General features: G+C 39.4%; 1 protein-coding gene across 4 annotated transcripts in view; it reads right to left on the reverse strand.

Annotated features, from left to right (window-relative positions):
• The window catches only part of NRP1 (neuropilin 1), a 134694-nt gene that overhangs the window by 48959 nt on the left and 60317 nt on the right, over positions 1–25418 (reverse strand). For all 4 annotated transcript variants that reach the window (XM_047066727.1, XM_047066725.1, XM_047066728.1 and 1 more), the window contains exons 4-6: positions 23791–24018; positions 17486–17641; positions 14789–14955 (exon numbers count right to left, since the gene is read on the reverse strand). In XM_047066727.1, coding sequence (XP_046922683.1) covers positions 14789–14955; positions 17486–17641; positions 23791–24018 — 551 coding nt within the window. The remainder of the gene's footprint in view (positions 1–14788; positions 14956–17485; positions 17642–23790; positions 24019–25418) is intronic.

A 25418-nucleotide genomic window follows, 5' to 3' on the forward strand; every position in this document is an offset into this window, starting at 1 on the left:
GGGAATCCAAGCATTCCTGGGAACATACCTAAACCTCAATCTGCATGAGTCAGGGACTTCTCTCTTGAGCTCTAATGGCACACTCTGCAGTCTTACCCTAAGTTTATATCTACATTTAAAAGAAAACATTTCAGTGAAGTGGCATAAAAACCTTTTGTTTACTTCAGGGATTCATACTGCTGTTGAAATCATACCATTCGCTCCTCAAACATTTAAGGAGAGGGCATCGAGTTCAGAACATGAGCTTATAATGGTGAGCGTTTTTGTTTCGGTGGAGGGAAGTTGGTGACTGGCAATTACTCATTTATAACACAAATAAGTCTTAGATACTTGGGTGAAAGAGAGGGAAGGTTCCCAGATTCCTGCCCTCTAGTCAGTGAGGGAAAAAGTAAAGTAAACAATAAATCTCAGTACAGAGTGGATAGACTGCATTATAAATGCTCAATCAATTCTAGACTTCAGGGAAAAAATTGGGGTGATAAAGGCAGCAAGTGGTGGCAGATAGCACAGGGTCCAGAAGTACCTCTGTAGCTTTGACATTAAAAAGTGACCTGGACAATGTTAAGCAAGTTAATTAGCCATCCCAAGCCTTAGTCTTCTTGTCTTGCCAGCAAAAACACTAAGGCTTACTCTATTTAGTTACAACCCATGGTTATTATGAGGATCATAATGAAGCATTCGTACACACATTAACCATAAGAATGTGACCCTAATATTTTTTTCTCTTAGTCACTTGGGTAATTGGTGTGTGTGTGTGTGTGTGTGTGTGTGTGTGTGTGTGTGTGTGAGTGTACCTGGATTTTAACTCTTCTGAAGGAGGGACAGAAACTTTCATTTTAAATTCACCTGGCTCTCACATACAGTGTCTAATCTTTAGCAGATACTCAGTATATATCTGTTGGATTTAAACTCAATGCTGTGTCTGTCCACCATTGTTGGCAAGATCTGAAACCCCTTTCTTCCAAACAAAAGCCAATTGCCTGTCATTAAAGGCAAAGTTAGTGTTTGGCCAACTAACTTGTGCACGTAAGCTAGGAATGTGATTATTTTTATCTTGGCGTTTATAACTGCAACTAGTATAACTACTCATAAAATTTCCAGTCCTTTGAAAAGCCCACTACTTGAGGCTGGAGTCCACTGAACAATGAGTTTCATGGGCTAGGTTGACGCTGGGTGAAGTATTCCTTTTCACTTATTTCTCAGATGACCTCTCATGTAACTTAGTATGTGTCCTTCCTCCCACAAGTCACCCCAAAGGACAGTAGGACTTCCATAAATTTTTTTTCACAATGTCTATCATGCTCTCAACCTCATGCAAACCTTTTATTTTAGAGCTAAGTTAATTGCAAGCATGATGTCCACAGGATGTTTATGTATTGGCTGTTTATGTATCTGGTATGTTAGACTTTTCCCATACCCTTCCTGTATTTTCTAAAAAGGAACAACATCAACATTTCACTGCATAACTATAGGTCTCTACGGTTTTACCAAATTAACGTGTGGGCTTTATAAGACATTGGAATTATAGCTGTATGTGGCTAGGAAATGCATGCAGATTTCAGGCCTTTGGTGAATTTTGTGGGTTTTTTTGTCTATGGTGTCTGAGAAACAGCCTCGCAAGTGAACCTCCTGGCAGGAGAACTAGAGCTCTGCACCGAGGCAAAAATCGCATCACCCCTTTCTAGATGCAGTGATCTCAGTTATGACACATACATCTTTCAGGTCTATCAGGAGTTTAAAGAGATTTTCAAACTTAAAAGACCAAAAAGCGTATTAAATGTCATGTACAGGTAAAGTGTATTTACTTGTTTCAGAAGCTGTTGTTCCACTCTTCCTGTTAAGTTTTATCTGCATTAGTGGGGAGATCCCTAACTGACTCAAGATAAACACACATTTGTACTCCAAAGGCATCTGTCTATTCCAGCACAAACAAAAAGACTTGTTTATTATTAGTTTTCCAGTAAGTCATGACTTTAATTTTTCTCCCTCCTCCTAAAAGCTTGGTTTCAAAAACAAACACAAGGATGAATTTCTGGAAACTAAAGACTTGCAGATGAGGGCAACAGTCTAAATCAGCTTCTTGGCCTATAAACTCTGACAGCATCCTTTTATACTGACTTTCCATGTATTTCTCAGGGAGCTAGGTGGGCCTGTCACGTTAATGAGAATTTCATGTGCTGATGGCAAATCTGCAAGTGCAGGTGTCCAAGGAAACTCGTCCACTTGGCATGAACAATCCAGCAAGGAGCTGATGGGATTATTGAGATTAAAGTCAGTCACCGCCTAAGGTTATAAGGAATGCTGCCCCGGAGACAAGAAAGGAGAGAAAGAACAGACTGCCTAGGTACAGCTGGCCATCAGAAAGTGTGTGTCAACAGTTAGTCTCTGAAGGGATGCCAATCATTCCTGAGAACAGATGAAATGAACGTCACGATTGAATATTTGGTCAACTGCGTTTTCCCTGTTGGAAGCTTATCGTTCATCCAGGAAGTGTATACTGATTCTTTTTGAAGATCACTGAGAAAGGGGGACAAGAAAAGCCTTGAAATAATGTGTTTTCAAAAATTACTCTCTAAGAAAATCATTTGCATTTACAATTCACAAGGAACGTTCTGTAGTTTTGGACTGACTGATTCCGTGTTGGAGCTGGGCAATGAAAACAAGGAGAGGAGAAATGTTATATAATGATTAGTGATTTCCAGGCTCCCCTTAGAAGAAAGGGAAAAAGCATGACATCATTCTGTGTTCTGAAGATATGCTGCTTTGCCATCCAAATGCAGGCTGAAAAAAAAATCTATATTAATTTCATGCATTTCAGCCTGGGTCACACAATGGGAAAAATGCATGTGCATGACTACTTTCAAACCACAGGAGAATGAGCACAGATGTTACACTAAGCATATCATGTTATTCGTCCCCTAGCACTGCCTAAAGTCCTTAACATAATGGAAGCTATGACTTGCATTTATCCACTGGAACCATTCTTAACACGTGGTTGGATACATCTATTTCAACCATACACTTGGAGGTGACAAGAGGTGAAATGCTTTCTTGAGGAACATGGCCACACTGCTGTGTGTGTGTGTGTGTGTGTGTGTGTGTGTGTGTGTGTGTGTGTGGAAGGGGCACTTCTTGACAGAAAAACATGGAGCTAAGGCGCATACTTGGAGATGCTAAAAAAAGCATCCCTTTCATATACCCTTGCAAGTTTTTGGAGCAGTAAGAATCCTATCCCATTGTTACTATACTTGTAGACACAAAGTTAAGGATAAGAACACATCACTTTGCATGGTTTTACTAAAACTGCCAGTATTTAAAAAGAAATCAAATGAACTGCTTCATAACATTTGAATTACTTTTGATAAAAAGATTTTAATTAAGATGAATTCTATATGAGACACATGAATATTCTAAGTCTAGACACTTCAAAGAAAGATAAGTAGATAAACAGATGTTAACGTAAATTCTTCTTGAAACCGCAAAGTTCTTAGGCTAAGGGGACTGGATTATTGTATTACAGGAATTAATAATCACAGTTGAATTTCAGCATATACAGGATGAACCCCAAATTGCCTATTCCTGCCTCCTTTTCCTTTTTGTCCTACTGCCCAGAAAACACAGGAATGTGCAGATGGAGATCACGTAAGATGCCTTCCACGTTTGTCGCAATAAAGAAGATTCATTTATTTCCTAGTGGTTGATTGAGAGGAAATACCATATTGAATGTACAAATGTATTGACTGGTTTTTCTTTCCATGGAAATTGAATTGTTAAATAAATGAATTCTTGCTGTCTTGGCATTGGAGCTTTCTAAATAAATTAGAGCCTCCTTATTGCAATATTTGGAAACATAAGTTAAAGCTACAGAAATAGTATAATGTGTGTGTGATAGAATGTTGCTGATTGAGAGTAGCAATGACTAGCCTGGATTTTTAAAATAAGGTTTAAATAATTAGCCCATGAAAATCCTACGTGCTATACCTTCATTTTTTAAGACTAGGAACATAAAAAAGAGCTATTATCTCTTCTTCCCGTGAGCGTGGTGTCCTTCCTAAAATACAAAAGAACATTTTCTTCAGTATTTCATATTTCATAATTTGCTAGTTTCTTTTTATTATCACAGGTACTCCCCACTGCAAATTTTAGATTTCATTTCCAGATTCTCAAACTGAAAGCTCTGTCAGATTTCTTGCACTTTCTGTAGCTATTAGCCTGCGTGTCTCCCTGGGATTTGGTCTTTCTCTCCTCTGAGATGGATCTATCTGCATCAGCTTTAGCCCAAAGTAAATACATCAAGTCTTGGAGGCATAAGACAACTGTAATGTCCTTCTTCATACAGCTTCATCCAGGTTCCCTGGGGCCACTTTTTTTCCCTGTCACTTTTCTGGGCTAGTATTATGGCCTATAACATCCTCAGAATTGAATGTGGTATTTGTCTTCTTAAGGAAAGAAAAAAAGACTGAGTATTGGCAGGACTTTAAGGTGTGAACAGTCCGTAATGGTAGGTAAGCTTATGCCTTACAGATATTTTCTTCAAAGATTGGAGAGACACGAAAGATGAACTCTCTGGGCCTCATCTTATCTTCCCTGGTGGGCTGCACATCCCTGTGAGCTAGTACAAAAGAACCAAGGAAGACAGGCCTCACTAGTGAAGTTTCTATGTGAAATCCTCAGATAAACTTCATGGTGAAACCAACCTAAACAATTACTTGATCGAAGAAGAGAAAATGTTTTGAATTGAGAATACATTTTTGCTATGTGCTGCCTCACACGGTAATCAGGAGTATTTAAAATGAATTCCACTTATGCTTCATATATTTATGTTTTCATTTAGGCAAAGCCCAGGGCACCAGCTGATAGAGTAAATTTATTTTTAATAGAATCACAGAATCTTAAATGCTTGAAAAGACTTCAGAAGCTGTCTGGTCCAATCATCCATCCCCTGAAGAATTCTATCAATAGATAGTCCTTCTCAGGCCTGCTCAAAGAATAAAGGAGCTGATTTATTTTTCTGCTAAATCCTGAAAATGTAGTCAGAAATTTAAAGCATTAGAATTGTGAGAAAACGAAACTTTGGTAAAAGACTTCACTATTCTGAAGAAAGGCAATTCTAAGAGTGTCATAAATGCAGTTTTAACCCCTTAAGGAAAAGAGAGCTTAAAAAAAAAAAACACAAAAAAACCCTGCATGTCACATGCACGAGTACATATGTGATTATTCTGAGTCATAATGTGTGCAATTAGTTTCACATGCTTACTCTGTTCAATAGCTGGAAATATGAAAGCATAATGCATTTTATTACTATTGGGATTTATAGAGCATTTTTGATTTAATCTGCTTTCCTCTCTTTATCTGAACACAGAATTAAATGAAATTCGAAAGCTGCGGGGAGGGCAGTGGAAGTGGAGAAAGGAAATAAATATGAGTATCTGTCTCTCTTGTAGGTCAGCATCCCAAATTGTTATTGTGATGCTGATCAAAATTGCCTTTTTGATGCAGAGCTTTCAAATGGTGCATTAAATGAGAAATGTAAGAGGGTCTGGAATATCCATCTGCATCCAGGCTTTGGAATTTGCAGGGTGTACCTTTTCCATCTTTGGAGGAGGTTGCTGTGAACGTGCTAGGTAAGTTTTAAACTGTGGGTTGTGCCAATTCTGAAGAACACACATTTTTTGCTCCAGGGCTTTCAAATTACGATATGAAAGTTATTTAAAGCTTAGGAGTTCGTGTGTTACATTACACGCTGCATAAACGTAGCCATTGCTCCTAAATGCGAACATTAATGCACTCTGTAAAAGGTACAATTATTACCACCGGGACAGAAATCAACAAACCCCACCAAAGGAATTTCTTAAAACTGCTATCATAAAATCTGTGCATGTTATGGATTTCATTAACATTTTACTCCCTGAGGATTCCCAATTGTATAATAACAGAAGTTCTTTAAATTTTAAATACCACAGACAGGAACAGCCTTTCACCCAAAACAGATGTGAAACCATCAACCTTGCCTTCTTATTGGTCCACAGATATGAAACTGGTTGGAATTGATAGCTCTTAATGTGTTGTTGTTTAGGTTACAAAATTGGAAACTTAATAGTATTTTTCCCATGAAAAGATAAGTTAATAAGCAATAGACAAGTTTTTCAAACACAGCTCCTTACTCTTGATTACCATGGAAGTGAAAACACACACACACACACACACACACACACACACGCATGCACACACGTTTGATTTACATACTGCAAAAAAAATTAGAATACGTTGGCAAAGGTCAGTGACACATAATGTCCAGGTGTGGAGGGGCTCATTTCAGTCTTATTTTTCCTATATCTTGTCAACAATGACTTGTGATTTTATCCTTGTGTTTCCTTTTCATAATCCAATCCTTATCAGTGCATTTTGAGACCCAAGCTACAGTATTTTGAAATCACATCTGTATTTATTTAGCTAAAAACAGTTCACTTTTAAAAGCTAAAAATAGTGAAGCTTAAGATAAATAAACCAGGAGGTTTATGATGCTGTTTTCCTGCATAAGGTAAACAGATGCATCTGTATTTTTGGAAAACAAAAGAACTACGGTTCTATTCAAATGATTATCTATGATAAGCAATTGAAATGTGACAAAAAACAGCCAAGCAACCAGTTTACCTTTCCTTTGTGATCAACCTTATTAATGGTGATTAACCTTATTATTTAAAAAATGACTTGATTAGGACTTGGGGCATCTTCTATACCAATGGTTTTCAATGGAAGGGGATTTTTGTCCCCAGTAGGACATTGTACAATACCTACAGACATTTTTGGCTGTCATAATTGAGGTGTGTGTGTGTGTTTGTGTGTGTGTGTGTGTGTGTGTGTGTGTTACTGACTTCTAGTGGGTGGAGGCCAGAGGTACTGCTAGATATCTTACAATGCACAGATAGCCTCCACAATAAAGAGTTATCTAATCTAGGGGCGCATGGACGACTCAGTTGGTTAAGCATCTGACTTTGGCTCAGGTCATGATCTCACAGTTCATGAGTTCAAGCCCTGCATCGGGCTCTGTGCTCCAAGCCTGGAGCCTGATTCGGATTCTGCCCCTCCCTGCTCGTGCTCTTTCTCTCTCTCTCTCTCTCTCTCTCTCTCTCTCTCTGTCTGTCAAAAATAAATAAACATTAAAAAAATTAAAGAATTATCTAATCTAAAACATCAGTATTGTTTAGACCAAGAAACTCTGGTTGGGACAGAGTCCAGTCATTGGCCAAAGGTAAAGCTTTGGCAATGACTGCTCAATTTGATAGACATCCTTTACCAATCAGTAACTAAGCAGGAATATGTTGGGACTTAAATGTGCTTACCTGGTCTTCACGCTGTCACCTTCAAGAAGGATCCAAATTCATGTTTGCACAGTATTACAACTGAGTAGCAACAAAGAAGGGACAGCAAGGATGCTAAGATTCTAGTCCAGGGTCTGGGTCATTAACTTGCTATGTGGTCTTGGAAATCACTTAACCTCTGAACTCAAGCAAAATAAGGAATTTAGATAAAATGATGTTTGCATCTGCTTTTAGCCTTATACTTAAAGCTGCGCTATCCTAGAAAGAAAACAATTCTCCTCTAGAATATAACTATGAATATTGGTTCCAAATAGACATAAAACAATTAAGAAACCAAAACCATAAACAAATGAAATGTGTGTGGTATGCAAATTAATCTATGTGAAGTGTAGTTCTATCTGAATAGTTGTGGTTTTTTTCAATATTGTCTTTCCAGCGATTTCATCATAAAAATCTAAGAGGTTTCTTTAAATGTCACACATTCTCTTTGGGGTGTGTTGACATGAAATACTAATTAGTAAAATCATTTGACTGATTTTTAAAACTGAATTAAGTGGTTGATTTGATCAAAACAGTTAAAATGATCTTGGTATTTTGTAGATGACAAAACAGTCAGGTAAAAATATCTTAAATAATTATGCCACACGTTTATTCCATGTTCCCCAAATCATAACCTCCTTTAATGCAGCAACAAGTTCTGACTTTAACCCATCCCTGTACATGTTTTCTATAAGTATTTCCTTCAAATGACTTTCAACAACTTGAGAAAACAAGGTACAAGAGAAAGCAAAGGAAAAGTTCCTCCAGAGAGGAATTTTGGGAACAGAGACTTCCTGGGTGGAACCTAGTCAGAGAAAACAGCCCTGTGATAGGATGTAAAGCATTCATTTTATCAGGAAGTAGAGGTCCCTGCAGAAACAGGGTAAGATAATGAAAGACTTATCTTGGGGGAATTTTTTTAAAGCAATTTTTCTCCCTTCCAGATCAATGTTTTAGCTAAAACAGCATACTAATATTAGTTGCACCACAGACACACACACACACACACACACACACACACACACACACAGACACAGACACAGACACACACACAGGCAGCACACCTGGGGAATAAACATTCAGTCAAACAGCTATATTTTCCCTAAATTTGCCAACACTATATTTTACATGTCTCATTCCACATTTGGGTAACCCAGTGAGCTATTTTTGTCAGTTCTCTAGTTACACATTTATAAAGGATCATTTTATTGCGATTTCAGCAATTTACTAATGATCTGAATGAGATAATGTACCCTCTAAAGTGTCTGGTTTATAAGCAGACCATTTACAGTCAGGATAACGTGGCTCAATATATGTTCTGGACCAGTCAATTCAGCAAATGGAACCAATTATGAATACAGCATTACAGATTATAAACCTGCTAAAAACTAGCAATTGTATGAAAATGTCAAAAACTATTTCATCCATGATACCTGTTCCATACTCAACACATTATTATGAGAACAAAAGATTTTTTCCAGAAAGTTTAGAAGAAAATTATACATGAAGCCTGTTAAAATAAATGATATTCTAAGGCTTTACGATAAATGATTTCAGTTTCTATCCTAATTTTGGGAGACAAGTAACTTGAAAGATAAAAACAAGGATTCCAAATAAATTCTTTTAACTGAATGAGGAGCACTAACTTTTCCCACCTAAGATTTCCTAAAAATGTGTAATAATTCCATGTGTCAGAGGGAATATTTCCAAGAATTCATGAGTTACTTCATTCCATTTGTTACTATTCCAATACAGGGCATCCAGCTGGCCCCTTCTTAGCTCCTGAAATCAAGCCCATGCCTTTAAATTGCCTTTTGTCTCCATTATCAGCAAGTCATAACTGTTAATTCCACGTTTTAATGATGACAGAGCCACTCTGGAAGTTGCTGGTAGCTCCAACTCACAGCCCTGGAGGGATGTTGGGAAGCCTTTGGGCAATAAGCCGGGAAGGACCTCCTGGCCTAGAGGAAGGACCCTTGGGCTGGGGATTATAGGAACTTGGCTATTTGAATGACTGTCTCTCCTCCAGGACCTGTGGGGCCTTACGACCTCACCAGACTTTGTGGTTTTCCTCTGTAGAATCGGCGTGAGAGAATTGCTCAGTTTACTGCATTTGAGAATTTGAGAGTGTAAGGTGAAAAACTCACAGTTTGAATGGCCAAAGAGCTATGGAAAAGCCAGCTGCACGCTGGGCCTGGGTCAGGTCCAGCCACAAGTGGTGACTCACCAGCTGCTGTCTGCCTTCATGATCTCTCTGTGCCTACTGACTCCATTCTCACGTGTGAGAAAGGAAGTCCACTTCCATTGTATAAGTCCGATTTTCCCCACAAGTTGCATCTTTTCTGCAAGTTGGGACTCATGAACCATTTAACTTCTTTGAGCCTCTGTTTTCTCACATGAAGTTGAGGATGTAAATCTTTGGCCTATTTAACTTACATTCTAAGACTAAACTGGGATGTGTGCAAAAAGGTGCTTTAAAAACGGAAAAGTAGGGCGCCTGGGTGGCTTAATCGGTCGAGCAGCTGACTCTTGATTTCGGCTCACTTCAAGATCCCAGGGTCATGGGATCAAGCCCTGCGTCAGGCTCCACACTGAACATGGAGCCTGCTTCAGATTCTCTTTCTCTTTCCCTCTGCCCCTCTCTGCCACTTGCATTTTCTCTTTCTCTCTCTCTAAAAATAAAATTAAATTAAAGATAAATAAATAAAAGAAAAAAGAAAAAGTGCAATAGGAACATAAAGTTTTGTTGTTAGAACATGTCTTACAATTAATTTTATTATTTATTTATTTATTTATTTATTTATTTATTTATTTAAATTTTTGAGAGAAAGAATGAGAGTGCAAGTGGGGGGAGGGGCAGAGGGACAGAGAGAATCCCTAGCACGTTCCATGCCTAGAGCATAGCCCAACACAGTGCTTGATCTCAAAACCATGAGATCATGACCTGAGCCAAAATGAAGAGTCGGACGTTTAATCGACTGAGCCACCCAGCACCCCAATCATATAACTAATTTTAAAATCCACAAAACAACCCTAAGGCCTGGCCTGATCAGTTTCACATGTTGAACATTAACAAGGGCATTTACTTTCTTTGACACTATGATTGTAAGTGAGTGAACACGACTGAGGGTGCCACACTAAGGCCTTTTGTTGCTGATGTCTGCTTTCAAAGTTCCTTCAGTTAGAAAATGTGGAATATTATCCAACAGGAACATACATAAGGCAAAAGGAAAATATAGAATCAAGCCTCCTCATAAAGTTAGTGCTAGCTCCTCTCTTCTGGAACTTTCCTTCTCCTCATTCCTCAGAATGAACATCTGTTCTAGTAAATAGAGAGAGGTAGTGGAGAGAGAAGACGATTTTGCTCTGGGGGCTCGGTGAGGTATTCTCAGAGCTACAGAGTATCTTTGTGGAGGCTTCTTTCTTCTGTGTGATTAATCCATAAAAGGGCTGATTTACCAAACCAAACAGGATGGGGTTTAGGAGCCAGCGCTTTCGCTTTCTGCTTCTCTGGGATAAGTGACGGCATAAATAATCTAGTACCCAAAAATTTTCCCACAAAAGACAATGCCCCCAAATTTGGAGAAGAGTGGAGTTTCAGCCTGAGTCGGTTTATCAAGCAATTCTATTTCTAAACTCACTGGAGGGTGTGGTAATCGATTAGTCCCTGGTGCCATTTTATTTCTTTGGATCAACAAAGGTCATATCCCATCTAGGCATTATATCTCTTGCCTTTTTTGCCCCTCGTCTCCTGGCATTTTAATCAGGGAAAAGTCACAGTTGTTTTGAGGAGAGCGCTCCCAAGAGCTTTAATTAAAGCGAGAAGGATAAATCTGTTTACAGTGTGGTGAACACTATCATTAATAAAACATTGAAATAATTAACGAATTAAATTCTGCTTTGTGTGTGAATGACTACACTTAGGATCCATGAGAACACGTTTCCGGAGCAGACAGTATGCTACGCACTTAGTATGCACAGAGGAGAAGAAAGCCCAAGACTGCATTTCTCTGAGATTCACAGTATCATGAACTGCGACAGCTTGAATGGAGAAGGCTACCATACCTTCATTTTACAGGGAAGGAAATTCAGCTTCAATGAGGTTAATGGCTTGGGCTCTGATGATATGCTTGAAAATTAAGAATTTTTATAACACCACTGATATACGGAGTCTTTACTTTGAATCCTTTATTGTTTAGCCAGAAACAAAAGGAAGAAAAAGACTAAATGAATAATAAGATAAGCAGCTCCAAGCAACAGGACAGAGTGGAATACTCTGAAAAACATGGGCAAATTTCGAAGTGTGATTAAACTCTGCTGTTGACCATTAGGAGGTTTTAGCTGCTCAGGATATGAAGTGGCCTTTTGAGCAGGATATGACCATGTGCAAAGCTCCGAGTGGGGACTTCCCTTATGCCCCTTCCCACTAAATTGCCTCTTGACTTGTTTTTAAGCTTTCTGGCAGACAACAGATCTCACAGGAAGCACCGATGTAGACATTCATACCCACGGTTAACGACGCATTGTTTTTTTTATGTCACTCAGTAATTTCCTAGAGAAAACAATGGCAACCAAAGACTGTTCCTGTCTTGAAGGAAAGTCAGCTTCCAACACTGCCTTATTAATTTAACACATGCAAGTGTTTGTTCTTGTTGCTACAGCAACATGTTTTGTGGGGTATATCTCATGCAAAATGTGAAAAAGCAGAAAAAGAAAACAAATACCAACCGCATACTGATGTGCATATAAATAGAAATGTCTGTGCGCTAATGCTCCTGTGATTGGAGGTACGCGCCTCTTGCCCTCAGCCTCAATTATGCTTTACTTGGTGGTTACTGTAAAACATCTACCCAATGAAAACAACAAGCCAACCACTTCCAAGGAGTTTCAGAAAAGCTGGAAACATACAAAATTATTCATAATTAGGAGATGAGTGAATGATAAGAGCTCCCATCATGAGGGAAAAGATACAAAAAACATGTAAATGAGTCCAGTGAGCTCCAGAAGGAGCAAAAGATAATCTTACCTCAAGGTGAACTGATGCTGAGTCTCTCTGACATTCATCGTCCATAGGGATGGAGGCATAAGGGCATTGAATGCTAGATTTAGAAAGAGTAAGCACCCAACTCATCTCCGTGTGTCCTCTCACAAGGAAAGGCATGAAGGGAATTATGTCCCAAGATATACCTGAATTCATATGAAAGGTAACAAATGATAAAGACAGAGGAGACTGAAGTGTAAAGAAGCAGGTGTTGGGAGTTTGGCAGACCCTGATTCCAAGCCCGGTCATTCACTGTGATCTCGGGCATTTACTAATCTCTCCGAACCTCAGGGTCCTCCTTTGTAAAATGAGGATAATAGCACCTCTTTCACAGGATTACTGTGAGGATGAAATACAAATATGTCAAGTACTCAGCAGAAGTGGGGCCCCATAGTAAACCCTCAATAAATGGTAACTATTCTACGAATGGCACAATTGTCATTCATGCTGTTCACCAAATTTCTAGCTCTCCTCCATCCAGCATGAAGTGAATTGCTACCCCTCAGAAGATAAGTGTGGCCATGGGATGTGCTTTGGCAATGAAAATGGGTGAAAGCGCTCTTTGAGGGGACCATAAGAGCTAGCACAATGGCTGTGCTCTCTTTTTCCCTTTGCTTGGTGACCAGCAATATTTGAGATGACAGCTGTCCCCTCTGTTCGGGTCCTGGTGTTAGAAGATTTGGAACAGACCCCCAGCTGGCCGATGGAGAGTAGCTTGAGTAAGAAGTAAACCTTGTTTGAGAGATTTTGGTTACGTAGCTTCTCCTAACCATTGCTTTCTATGCTTTGATAGAAAGAGTCGGACCATTTCAGATTTTTTTTTCCTTTTGCCTAGCTCCTGAGAAGGATGTAAATCCTGTCTTGTTGACAAATGCTTTGTGAGAGCCCATCTTGTCTCAATGTTTCTACTGACACAGAATTGCCTTGCACAGAAGAATTGCTACAGTTGCAATTTCAGAAGTCTTGCAAGCCCAACACTGTCCCTAAATTATTGAGCACTATCCACATTACCAAGAATAGGACCACGTTACCATGCAAACATGCTTAGCACTGCAAAATGCAAGCTTTCCTCTGGAGACACGTCTGTCAATCATACTGAACTGCCTGTTGGTTTGGGGATGTGAAAAAACAAGTTACCAAGAGCTATTTTGACATAGGCAAATTCATTTAACTTCTGACTTAATCTAGAGCTGGATTCAGCAATCCTTAGGTAAAAATCTCATCTTTTCTCACCGTCTACACATTTCTCAGTGTTATCATTTAGAGGTTAGCAGGAGTTCAGTCTCCTGTAATAGGCCATTTCACTTTAAGTGTATGTTAAACTAATATTGACCTTTACAAAGTAAAACAAAATCTGGGATTTGTGCTCAAAAGACTGAAACAACAATGGATATAGAAAGTAGGGGATTAATCATCTTGCTTTTTTTCTTGCTTAGAAACTCTCTCTGGGAATTAGTCATTTTTATATATCTTGCAATGTATGTAAGACAAGCTTTGCCTACTCTATGAAAATGAAGCCTGTATCCTTCAGCAAATAACTTTGTATAATTTGCCCACAGTTTAACCCACACAGCCAGATACCCAATGTTTCATTTGACAGTGGGTGAAAAAGTCAAGAACATGAGCATCAGGTCTTGAGTGGGCATATCCAGACATCAAGGTTGGCCAGGCTGAGGTATTAGGATTGGTGCCAGGGATGAGTTGGGGCAAGGGAGTCATGGTGCAGAAGAGGAGAGTCTGTCCGGGGTGTAAGGGTAATGGTAAGGAAGGGGGTATCAGGGCAAAGGGAGGGAAGCAGAAGCAACGTCATAATAAGGATACAAATGTGTCCATTTCAGACATACATGTGTATATACACAGCCCCCAAAGACCAGTGCCCTTGATCTGCTCCCACTGCTTTCTTGGGCATGTGCTATGTACACTTGTATGGAAAAGCAAACCTCAGCTCCTTTCTTTCCTTCTTCTACTCTGAACAAACAAATAAGAAGCCTTATACTTTGATATAACTATTTCATGCAAGTCTACTGGTTGGGCCAAAATATTTCATCAAGGAAATAAAAATCTGTTGAAGGAGGAAGTATATGAATAGAAAATGTGTAGTTGTTGGGAAAAATCAGATCTTTTAGTTGTTACCAAAGTGAGACAACTGGGCATTCTCTGAAGAGTTAAAAAAAAAAAAAAAAAAAAAGAATTTTCAAGGACATCAACCAGGCCTGCTTTTCTTAGACTGCAGTGACATGATGGTTCTGCAGGGTGATGACACTTGGTGCCCATTCCTTTTGTCTTCTCACCTGCAGGCATCAGGCATTGCACTGCTTTTTTTCAACACCCTTTCTAGATGACCAAAATCTTCCACCCTAAAGATGCCACGTCTCCTGCTACATACCTGTATCCACTCTCTGTAGGAATCTTCTCCGGGAGTCCACCCATTCTCAGGGTAGTTGAGGCGAGAGCGTTCTGCAGACCAGTTAGTGCTATACTGGGAAGAAGCTGTGATTTGGTCAGAATGAATCTCCCCTGATTCCATGCCCAGAGCTTCCATACATTTGAAATCTAGAGGGGGAAAAATGGCCCAAAGTCATGAAAACATAGGGGACCTGAAAGGCAGATTTCTTTTTATAATCTGGCCAACTAAAACATTCATGTTGACAGTCACACAAAATCTTACAGAAGATGACAGTGGGGGACTTATTGAGACGCGGTACTGATACGTGGGAATAAATTCATGGCAGTAATTTTTAAAAACAGGGTTCTGAAGATCTTGTAGTGGATTAATTATTTTCCTAACTGGACCTAGGTTGACAGAAATACTATTAGAAATCTATTAGGGGGTGCTTGGGTGGCTCAGTCAGGTGAGGGTCCCGACTCTTGGTTTTGGCTCAGCTCATGATCTCACGGTTCATGAGTTTAAGCCCCACATCAGACTGTGCTGGCAGCACAGACCTTGCTTGCAGTTCTGTCTCTGCCCCTCCCCCCACTTGCTCTGGCTCTGTCGTTCTCAAAATAAATAAATATACTTTAAAAAAATTACTAGGAAATGATGGCGCTTTTGATTTATTTTCAAAGTTCATACGAGTACACACCAGAAGTTTTAGTATTTTCTCTAAGATCCAGTAAAAGTGAAAAAGATTCTGTGTCTGTTTATAATCCATATTTGGTGAACAGTAGACCTTAATTCTCTGTCTTTCAGATTTCCTTGTAGTTGGCACCTGGGCCACTTGTCCCTGATTCCCTTTGTTCTCATGCCTCCTGCCCTGGCCTTGTCATGATTATTAACATCATTAGTTTATATTATTAAAACACGAGAGTATCCATCAGAAGTAAACCACAGTATCATATGGTCCCAAGGAGGACCACAGTTTCACAACATAAAATAATAATGCTCACAATGATGACTATGAATCATGAAAGCATGTATTCCATTAGGCCTCATATACTCAGTGAAACAATGAAATATGACATTGATATGAAATATGACATAGGGAAATAAATAATCAACTTTAAGAAATGTGAATCTAAAAGTACTAACATGGGGAAAAAAAGCTTTAGAGATTAAGGATTCTCAATCATCAAGAAAAATGCCAACTAACCAAACTTGCACATTTTCTGAATTTTTTATCATAATAGATAAAGTTTTATGGCATAGAAGGTTTTCTTTCACTGGTTTCATACTTCTAAGCTTAGATTTGTTATTTGTAATATAGAAATATTTTTAGGGGTGCCTGGGTGGCTCAGCTGGTTGAACATCCACCTCTAGATTTCAGCTCAGGTCATGATCTCATGGTTCATGGGATCCAGCCCTGTGTCGCGCTCTGTGCTGACAGCATGGAATCTGCTTGGGCTTCTCTCTCTCTCTACTTCTGTCTGCCTCTCCCCCATGTTCTCTCTCTCTCTCTCTCTCTCTCAATAAACATTTAAAATATTTATAGACACAAACATATATAAATTAATTAATCAAATTAAGCACAAATAAGATCTTGAAATTTAATTGGCCTTTTCATTTTCCAGTAAGATCTGGTAGAAAAGATGTTAGCATATCTATGGGGCACCTGGGTGGCTCAGTTGGTTAAGTGTCTGACTTTGGCTTAGGCCATGATCTCATCGTTCGTGAGTTTGAGCCCCGCATCAGGCTCTGTGCTGACAGTTCAGAGCTTTGAGCCTGCTTCAGATCCTGTCTCCCTCTCTCTGCCTTTCTCCTGCTCACGCTCTGTTGGTCTGTCTCTCTCAAAGATAAATAAAGCTTAAGAAAAAAAAAAAGAGTGGGATGCGCAACCAGCTGAGCCACCCAGGGCACCCATCTGACAAATATTAAAAAAAAAAAAAAAAAAAGATACTAGTATATCTGCAGGAAAGGTCTTCAAACAGCCCCTGTCCTCTTCCCTATGTTACTTTACAACCTGGCAGCTAGACCTGATGAAATACACAATTTATTCATTGTTCTCTCTGGTGTTTTCCTTGGGCCCTTAAAAGAGCTGGACACCACATAAACTTTGAAGAAGCGTTGAGTTAGTTGATTATTTTAATAAGATGTGAAACATGGTACTTCCTCTTTCTTTTGTGGAAAGCTATAACCAAAATTAAAACATGCTTCTTTTACATGAATATCCACTTTTATTCACCTAAAAACAAAAAAACAAATGGCTCCCATTGGTGTCTTCACAAACCAATCCACCAAGTGTCATCTATTCTGTAAGACTGCCTTGTCAATAAACTATGGCAGATTTGTTCCTATCCCTTGTGATCAATGCCTGTCCTTTTATGATTCTCAGCCCAGTACACATTCAAGGGTGCCAGATAGGGTCTGGCTATAGTTCGTTGTTTCAGGACACTGTTTTGCCATTTCCCACTTTCTCCCATAATTTCAGAGGCTCACAAGCAGCCTTCTCATCCACAATTTCCTTAAGAAAGCACACCAAACAGTTCTTCCTATTGATATCCAAAAAACCATTTAAAAGAGAAAAATAAATATTTGACATTCCAATTCGCAAACCATTTCTTTAGTGTTTCATGTGGCCACAGATGTGTGAGGAGGAATAACATGGAGTGTTTACCACAGGGCTTTGCAGGGTGAATAAATACTGACCTTCTGAGACACTACTCTGCAAAACACTGTAGTTTGCTGAGAAGCCTTCTTTTGCGATTGCACTGTCAGTATAAAAAACCATGGAGAGAATGCCCGAGGAGGAACGGATTCGACCTGGTGTCTTCTGTCCACAGTAACGCCCAATGTGAGGACCAACTAGAAAGGGAGAAATGCAGAGAACATTAAAGTATCTTTTGTTCCACCGCAGATGCAAGAATAACCGTTTGCAAACATGGGTCCCGGCAGAACCCAGAAGTGTTTTCTTACCCAAAGCAAGTCTTCCCTGGTTAATTGGTTCACTGTGAACATATTGGATCAGGTTTGTGGAGAGGGATTTAAAGTGTGCTTAGAAGGGCAATAACAGGCATATAACCTCATTCCCCACTGAGCAGGATTGTTTTCAGGAACAGAATCAAAATGCTTGCTTCATCTGCAGTGAATGAGATTTGGGCTGTCAAGTGTCACCTTGACATTCATCTCCAGGACCAAACTGCACACACTACCCAGTGCTGAAAGATCCCAGCTAGGCTGTGATCACCAAGGGTTCTGGAAGCTGCCTTACTCACTTTCCCCCCACTATGAGGAGATCCAGGGAACTGGTCCCGGATGCAACCAGACCAGTGCCAGGAATCTGATCCAACATTGAGTAACCCCAATTTCCTTCTTCATTCCATCGTTTAGTTCTGGAGCCTTATTATGATGAACATCACAGACAGGGCTGTATCTAATGGATAATTTATAATTGTAACAATTTAAAAAAATTAGAAGCTACAGACACCAATAATTTATACGTAATAATAAGTTGTAAACAAAATGAAAAGAAAATGCATCTGACTTTTCTCTGTTTTTTTTCTCTCCCAAACTTAAGAGACGTGACCACATTGCATTTAGGTCCTGTGGCTAAAAGATGGCCCAAAGGAGCCATTTGACTGTGCACATCAGGAAAAAAAGTAGTACCTGGGGCAGTGAAAAATTGGGAACACTGATTAATTTGTGATATGTCAAACTGCAACTGGGCTTAAACTGGCCACCCCTTTGTTGAAGTGCTTTTAGATAAACCTTGGCAGTTAGTAATTGCAACTTGCCACATAGACAGTGCACAAGCCCTCTGGGCTTGGAGAATCTCTCCAATTCCCTGTCCAGATCATCAGCAAAGAAAAAAAAATCCCCTTTTCTCTAGTTTTTTTTTTTTTTTTTTTTTTTTTCCATTGCACATATGGTAAAAACATAGCAGATGGTTTGGGCTTAGAAGGACAATCTGGTGTGGACCATTTTCCCCTCCAAGAAATCCATGGTTCTCTGCATTTCAACTAAGAGTTATTGCTTTGTTCAAGGAAGCACAGTGGGTGGACCCCTCTCTGGAAGGATGGGCCTACAGAAGGGACTTGGTGCGCCAAGGCCCGTGTGTGGAGCTTGGATGCAGAAAGCAGCTGATGAAGACTAGAAGCAGCTTCCAATGTGATTGGAAAAGTGAGTCTCATAAGAACTGATCTCCCTGGAGCCTCACCTACCCACTGAGTTCCTAGTAGGCAGCTGGCTAGTCCAAGCACCCTGCTTTTCAGAGTGCTCAGATCCTTGGCTGACAGGTTTTCAGCTCTTGGCTGGCCCTCTTAAAACAAAGCAAACCTAAAACTACAACTAAACCAAAGTGTTTCCACATTCGAGTTAGTGAAAAATGGTTACTTCGAATATCTGATAACTTCTCCATGCCTTCATAGTAATTGATGTGATTGAATTTAAAGAGTTTTCTCTACTGTAACTCCTCATTCTCCAGCAACCAAACATTGTGTGTGTGTGTGTGTGTGTGTGTGTGTGTGTGTGTGTGTAGCCTGCTTTATTATGAAGAAAACAAGGACCCTGGCCCATTAGGGGAATTGATACAGATTATCTACAGGGCATGACATGGTCATGAACAGGGACTCTGTTATGGGAAGAAAATGTTGTTCTATCAGGTTTCCCAGTTGGCAGAAGAGAGCATCTCAGGAGATGAAACTCGCAGTTTTGTTTCTCTTGAGCTTTAATCTGAGCCTCAGCTTCTTCTACAGATTTTCATCATTCTGAATGAATTCAACACGTTTTTCTTCCCTATGGAGCACAAAGTTGCCCATGACATATGCATGAAAACACCGAGCTAGAGCCATAAACTCCGGTCTTTCCTTTCCTTGAAAAGAATCCCATTTCTGATTTACTATCTTAATGAGAGGCCTAGAGTCCATTCGTAGGTTCTCACTTTTTCCCCTCATTTAAATTCCATTATTGTGGTTTCATAACTTTCTTTTTCTTTAGCTTGTGGGCAAACATTTACAGCCTTAGTCCTTGGAGCCGGTCTCTGATCACCACAGCCATTGACCCGCCAAGAATACAAGTGCACAAGGGAAGCCACACTCAACCCCTTAAGCTCTGGCTGCAGATTCTCCACCCTCCCCCCACCACCCCATTCCTCTGGGGAGCGGGGAGGGGGAGTCTCTTTGAAAGAGCAAACAGAAGAGAACTTGTCTAATGCAGACTCATAATTTAGAGAGTCTCCATGACTCACTGGTTTATAATGTTTAAGACATGCCGGGTAAATCTGCCTTCTGTCCTTTAGAACCTTGCCCCCGGATAGCAGTGTGCAACTCTCTTTAGGAGCCCTCAAGATATGAGAGTGAAAAGGCTTTTTCGACTATAAGACAAAGAAGTATTGAATTTTCCTGAACAACAGCAAGACCTTAGCCTAGCAAGCTAATGCAATATTGATCTGAGCAAGAGTGGGCACAGTACTTATCTATCTCATGCATGTGCTCATTTGTGTATTTACATGAACACAGCTATTGGATTTCCTCTTTCCGTTAGGCCAAGGAGATGAATGGAAACTCACAAAAACAGAAGTGGAACTCAGCAATTGCATTACTGAAGAATTTAAGTAAGCAATATGTGCTAAACAATCTTTTGGGGGGACAGTAGGTGCATAGTGACCATATCTTTCCAGGTGTGAAGGCAATAAAGTATTTATGCTATTTAAAAGATATACCTGCAACTGGGAATGGCATTACCCTGTTATTTGTATTTTTCCATTAATTTCTCCAATAATTAATCTCTCCAATCTCTCACCTCAGAATGAGACAGTTTGGTCTCCTGTTCCCTTTCTATGGTGGGGGGCAAAAAAAAAAAGGCAGCAATCTGCTATAAAGACAGACTTTCAAAAGGAGGCATTCTGAATAACTAAGCAAAAAAGGTAATCACTTCGAAAAAGTACAAAATAGACCAGGTATTGTTTTCCTACAATAATAAACTTTTTGTTGGAGAATATCTGGACTTGGCAACTTTTCCCCAGAAAAAAAAAAAATTGCACATTTATGTCATTTACATTTTGGAGTGTTAATAATTTTATGTTTATATCATTTCTATTTTAGAAGTTTAATTTAATTATTTTATTTTTATTTTTAAATGTTTTTATTTATTTTTAAGAGAGACAGACAGCATATGAGCAGGGGAGGGGCAGAGAGAGAGAGGGAAACACAGAATCCAAAGCGGGCTCCAGGCTCTGAGCTGTCAGCACAGAGCCCAGTGCAGGGCTCGAACCCACGGACTGTGAGACTATGACCTGAGCTGAAGTTGGACGTTTAACCCACTGAGCCACCCAGGCGCCCCAGAAGTTAATTTTAATATAAACATTAAGTCAATAAAATCCAAACAGAGCTCAATCTAGCGTTCGTGAAACTTACTCCTCAAATAGTTGATAGATTTTGGAATGTAGGTAACGACAGCAGCTAAAGCCTGGGGGGAGAGCTGACTTCATGTGCGCCCATGTGGTGTGAGCTAAGCATTCGTGTTTGGCTCCAGAATTCAGCACAAACATTTGCAATATCCACCAGGGCCGGGCAGTGTGCTCAGCTCATGGCTCACAAACCATATGTAAACTTCCACCAATTACTACAGAGTCGCTACTTGTGAATCCATGGAGCTTAAGGAGTGATAGACAGAGATGTGTGATTCACAACAATGCATACCTCGACTTGAGTTTGGGAGTAAACTGCTTTTCTTCAAAGTCAATCCTATTCAATGGGTCGCTTTCAATTACTTAGTCACCTAATTCAATGTGTATGATAAAAGGCAACATAAAATCACTTGATGGTTAAAAGCCTTCAGCGCCTTCTGGTTGTTGTTTTTGGAAGGGATATCAAAGAGTAAAAGCAATTTTGCTGGCAAGGGACTGTACGTGTTGAACTACTATAACAAAAATGTTTCTAGTGCCACTGACAAACCCAGGAGGGGAAGTCTGTCATTTTTGCCTAAAAAGGAGAGTGCTGTTATGCCGGTGTAGGCTGGACAAGGCTAGGTAAATTTTAACAAATATACAAACACAGTTTCCATATTCCAAGGCCAGTTTTCTCTGGGAATAAGTCAAGTGCACCGTAGTTTAAAACATGAGTGAATTGCAAGGCTGATAACTCTTATTGTTAATTGTTCCTCGCTTCAACTCAGTGATTTTCTAGAGCCAGAAAATTACTACTTTGAAAAACCCTTGACACTAATAACAATGTGCTTCTTTCTGAAAGTATTCTAAATAAGTTGGTTGATTGGACCTCCTTTTCAAATGTCAATTTAAATGTAAGTTCTAGAAAGGAAGGCTGCAAATTTGGGTTGTGAACAAATAAACCCATTATTAAATGTTCCAGCTATTATTACAATACTGTTATAATATTGTTTTCCTAATTATCAGATTGAATACTTAGAAATCAATCAGCACTCTGTTTGGGCAAATCTCATTACTTAATGAAGGAGTTTCGATAAGATCATCATAACCCTATTTATATAGTAAAAGAGCAAAGAAGAAACTACACCAATGATAACTCACCCACTTACTGCAATGACAATATAAGCTTTCTCTAAACCCAGTTTATCTCCATTGCTGTTTACTGTTGAGGAACATAGCTAAATTGAATTACGCTGAGAATTTTAATGTCATTTCAAAGGCAAAGGCAATCTCTTTCACATGATACTTGCCCTTCATTTACAATTTAATATTTATTTAAATATTCTTTCCTCCAGCCTGATCATAATATCTGACTCTATTTTATTGGTGGTTACATATTTCTAACTGCATGATTCGTAAGAACTTCCAAGCTGCCCTTTCTGATCTGTGTAGAGTGTGTTCTCTAGAGAAATCTTAATATTAAACCAGACTAAACACAAGACAAGCAATGCAGCTGCAACAAATTATTTGATATTATCTCCCTCTTTTCAGGATTTGGGTGTGTATTTTTGCCATTCACCTTCTAATTCACAAGGATAGAAATGGGAAAACTTTCATCTAGCTGTCCATATGGCCAGCTAGATGCCCCCTACCTCCTTCAAATCTTTGCTAAAATGACATTTTTGTAATAAGGCCGAACCTGACCACCTTATTTAAAATTTCAACCTAAATATCCCCGTCTCTTAACCCTAGTACTTTCATGCCTTTGCTCTACTCTACTTTCCTTTCTTTCATTTTTGTTGTTGTTGTTGTTTACAGAAGTTCTCACTTTTTGCATTCCAAGGACAGAATTCTTTCATCTGTAAGTGTATTGTTTATTGTCCAATGGCCCCTGGCAGAATTGAAACTCCGGGTGGGGGGGGGGGGGGCAGGGCAGCCATCTTTGATTGTTCTGTTACTAAGAAGTAGCTAGACCAATGTCTGGTACATGGCAGGTATTCAGTAAATATATTTTAAAATGTAGGATAAATTTAGATGATAAAAACAATGTATACAGATGATGTGTTGAGATGATTCAAATTGCCAAAGATAAAAATTCCCTAGGGAGCAGATAAGGAAACTGTCTAAATTAGGAATGTCCAAACATCCTCTTTCTTTTTCTAAATTTCTAAATTTTTGGTAACCGCATAATGGATGCCATTTCACCCTTAAAATTGTATCAGGTACTTAACCTCTCTGGTCTTTAGTCTCTGCATTTGTCAAATGAATTGTTTGATTTAACTGATCTCTTCAGGTCTGTGAATTAATGACCAGTAGGCAGGTCAATGAAATGAGGCAAATACTTTAGTCAGGAAAACCATGTGTTGGTCCTAATTCTATCACAAAAATAGCATGGCCCCAGTTTCCTTACCTATAAATTGAAGAAATTAGACTAGATAATTACTGTCTTTTGAGCTCAAATATTTCATCGCTACTCTTCATAAAGAGAGTTACCATTTTGCTTTGTTTTATCTCCTCCTTCTGAACTATTTTTTTAAAAAATGATGCATGTATCATGACACTTGTAAAAGGATCTCAGCGCCCTTCCCCCAGATTCTCCCCTTTTGGGGATGCTTCCTGCCCTTCTTACCATCAGGGAATCCATCCCAGATTTCTAGCCGGTCATAGCGACAGAACATCCCCCCTGGAGGGTTTGAGTCAAGCTCCAGGTCAAAGCTTTCAAATTCCAGGATAATCTCTGACATCTTTGGTGCAAAGATAATATAAGTGCATTCTAGGCTGTTGGGATATTTTTCAGGGAATCCTGGGGACTTTATCACTCCACTAGGTGCTGTGTAATTCTGAGAACATTCAGGACCTAGAAGCAAAAGAAAAGAAAGAGCAAAGTGAAAATCCCACTCACACAACTTCACCAACAAATAACCTGGGTAAAGGCAGCATATCTTTCTAATAAAAGCTCACGATTATAGTCACTTTCCAAATCACTCATTACTCAGCCTTACTATAGGAGTGATAGGTATGGAAAGTCAAGTTCAGATTTATTGTGTTCACCTTAGTTTTCCATTTGTGTGAAGCAATTTAAAAACTTCTGCTGTTGCAGAGAAAAAAAAATGACAAATATCAAATCATGTGGGAACAATGAATGAGTAAGCTACAGAAATCTCGACAGAGCCCTAGAGAAATAATTATAGCCCCTTCAAGCTTAAATCTTTAAATCTTGAGGCTGACAGCCCTTTATTGGTGAAATAGAACATTTACAAAGGCGAGGGAGAGAATTCAGTGGAGGGAGTTTGGGTTTCAGATTCCTACACCAGTGACTCAGTAACTCTGCCAGATGTGACCTATGCCTCTTTGACAAACTAAATGTGAAAGGTAATTCGTACATGTATCCAGGGTGAGTGACTCATTTTGAGTGGTGTTGACACAGGTGTGCCGGTAAAGTGTGGCTGTTAGTGAGGGCACGATAAACTGTGATTACAGGCCGTGTTGCTAGAAGTCACTTGATATCAATGTTGACATTGTTGCCTTCCCCAATGTATCAGATACAGTGCCATTCTAAAATTATTTTTAACATACATGTGTGGGTGTGTAATGTGTCTATTTATAGTGTATAATTTTAGTGACTATTCAGGGTTTTCAACACTTTACAAATTATGGTAATTTGTAATTTAAATTGGTCAAGCTCAGACACACCTATAGTGCAAGTTGACCTTATGACCGTATGAATGACCACAATTTTGATTCATGGCGTCCAGCGGCAAATGGGGTAGTATTCACCACACCATTGAAAATGGCCCATCTACAAGAATATGAGCACATCAACTTGACCCCTTATCACCACCACCATTGCTATGATTTTCAAACGTATCCTAAGGATCTCTGGGAATCAGCAACGACTTGATCCTCTTGAAACTCAAGATCCAACCTGGGAATATTCAATTCAACAATTCTTTCCCTGGGCCATTGTCTCACTGATGAGCACCCTGTGATGGCATGCATGGATTCAGCTCTAATAAGGAGGTTGGTTGAGAGCGTTCTTAACTAAATATTCTCCCACAGAGCCAAGTACTAGAGGCAACACTGTAGGCATCAATACAGATTAAATTAAACCAACAGATCTCTATTTTTAGTGTTTAGAATTGCTACGCTGAATCTCCACCTCAGTGCGTCTGGCAGGCTTTTGAGAAAACAAATCAATTGTTTGCTCTCCATGTACATACTAGATGTTCATGGCACTGGAGACACAGAAGAATAAAA

Source organism: Lynx rufus, unplaced genomic scaffold, assembly GCF_022079265.1.
Source record: "Lynx rufus isolate CCGP_SWC_20201006 ecotype Redwood Valley unplaced genomic scaffold, mLynRuf1.p SCAF_7, whole genome shotgun sequence".
Classification (NCBI taxonomy): Eukaryota; Metazoa; Chordata; class Mammalia; order Carnivora; family Felidae; genus Lynx; species Lynx rufus.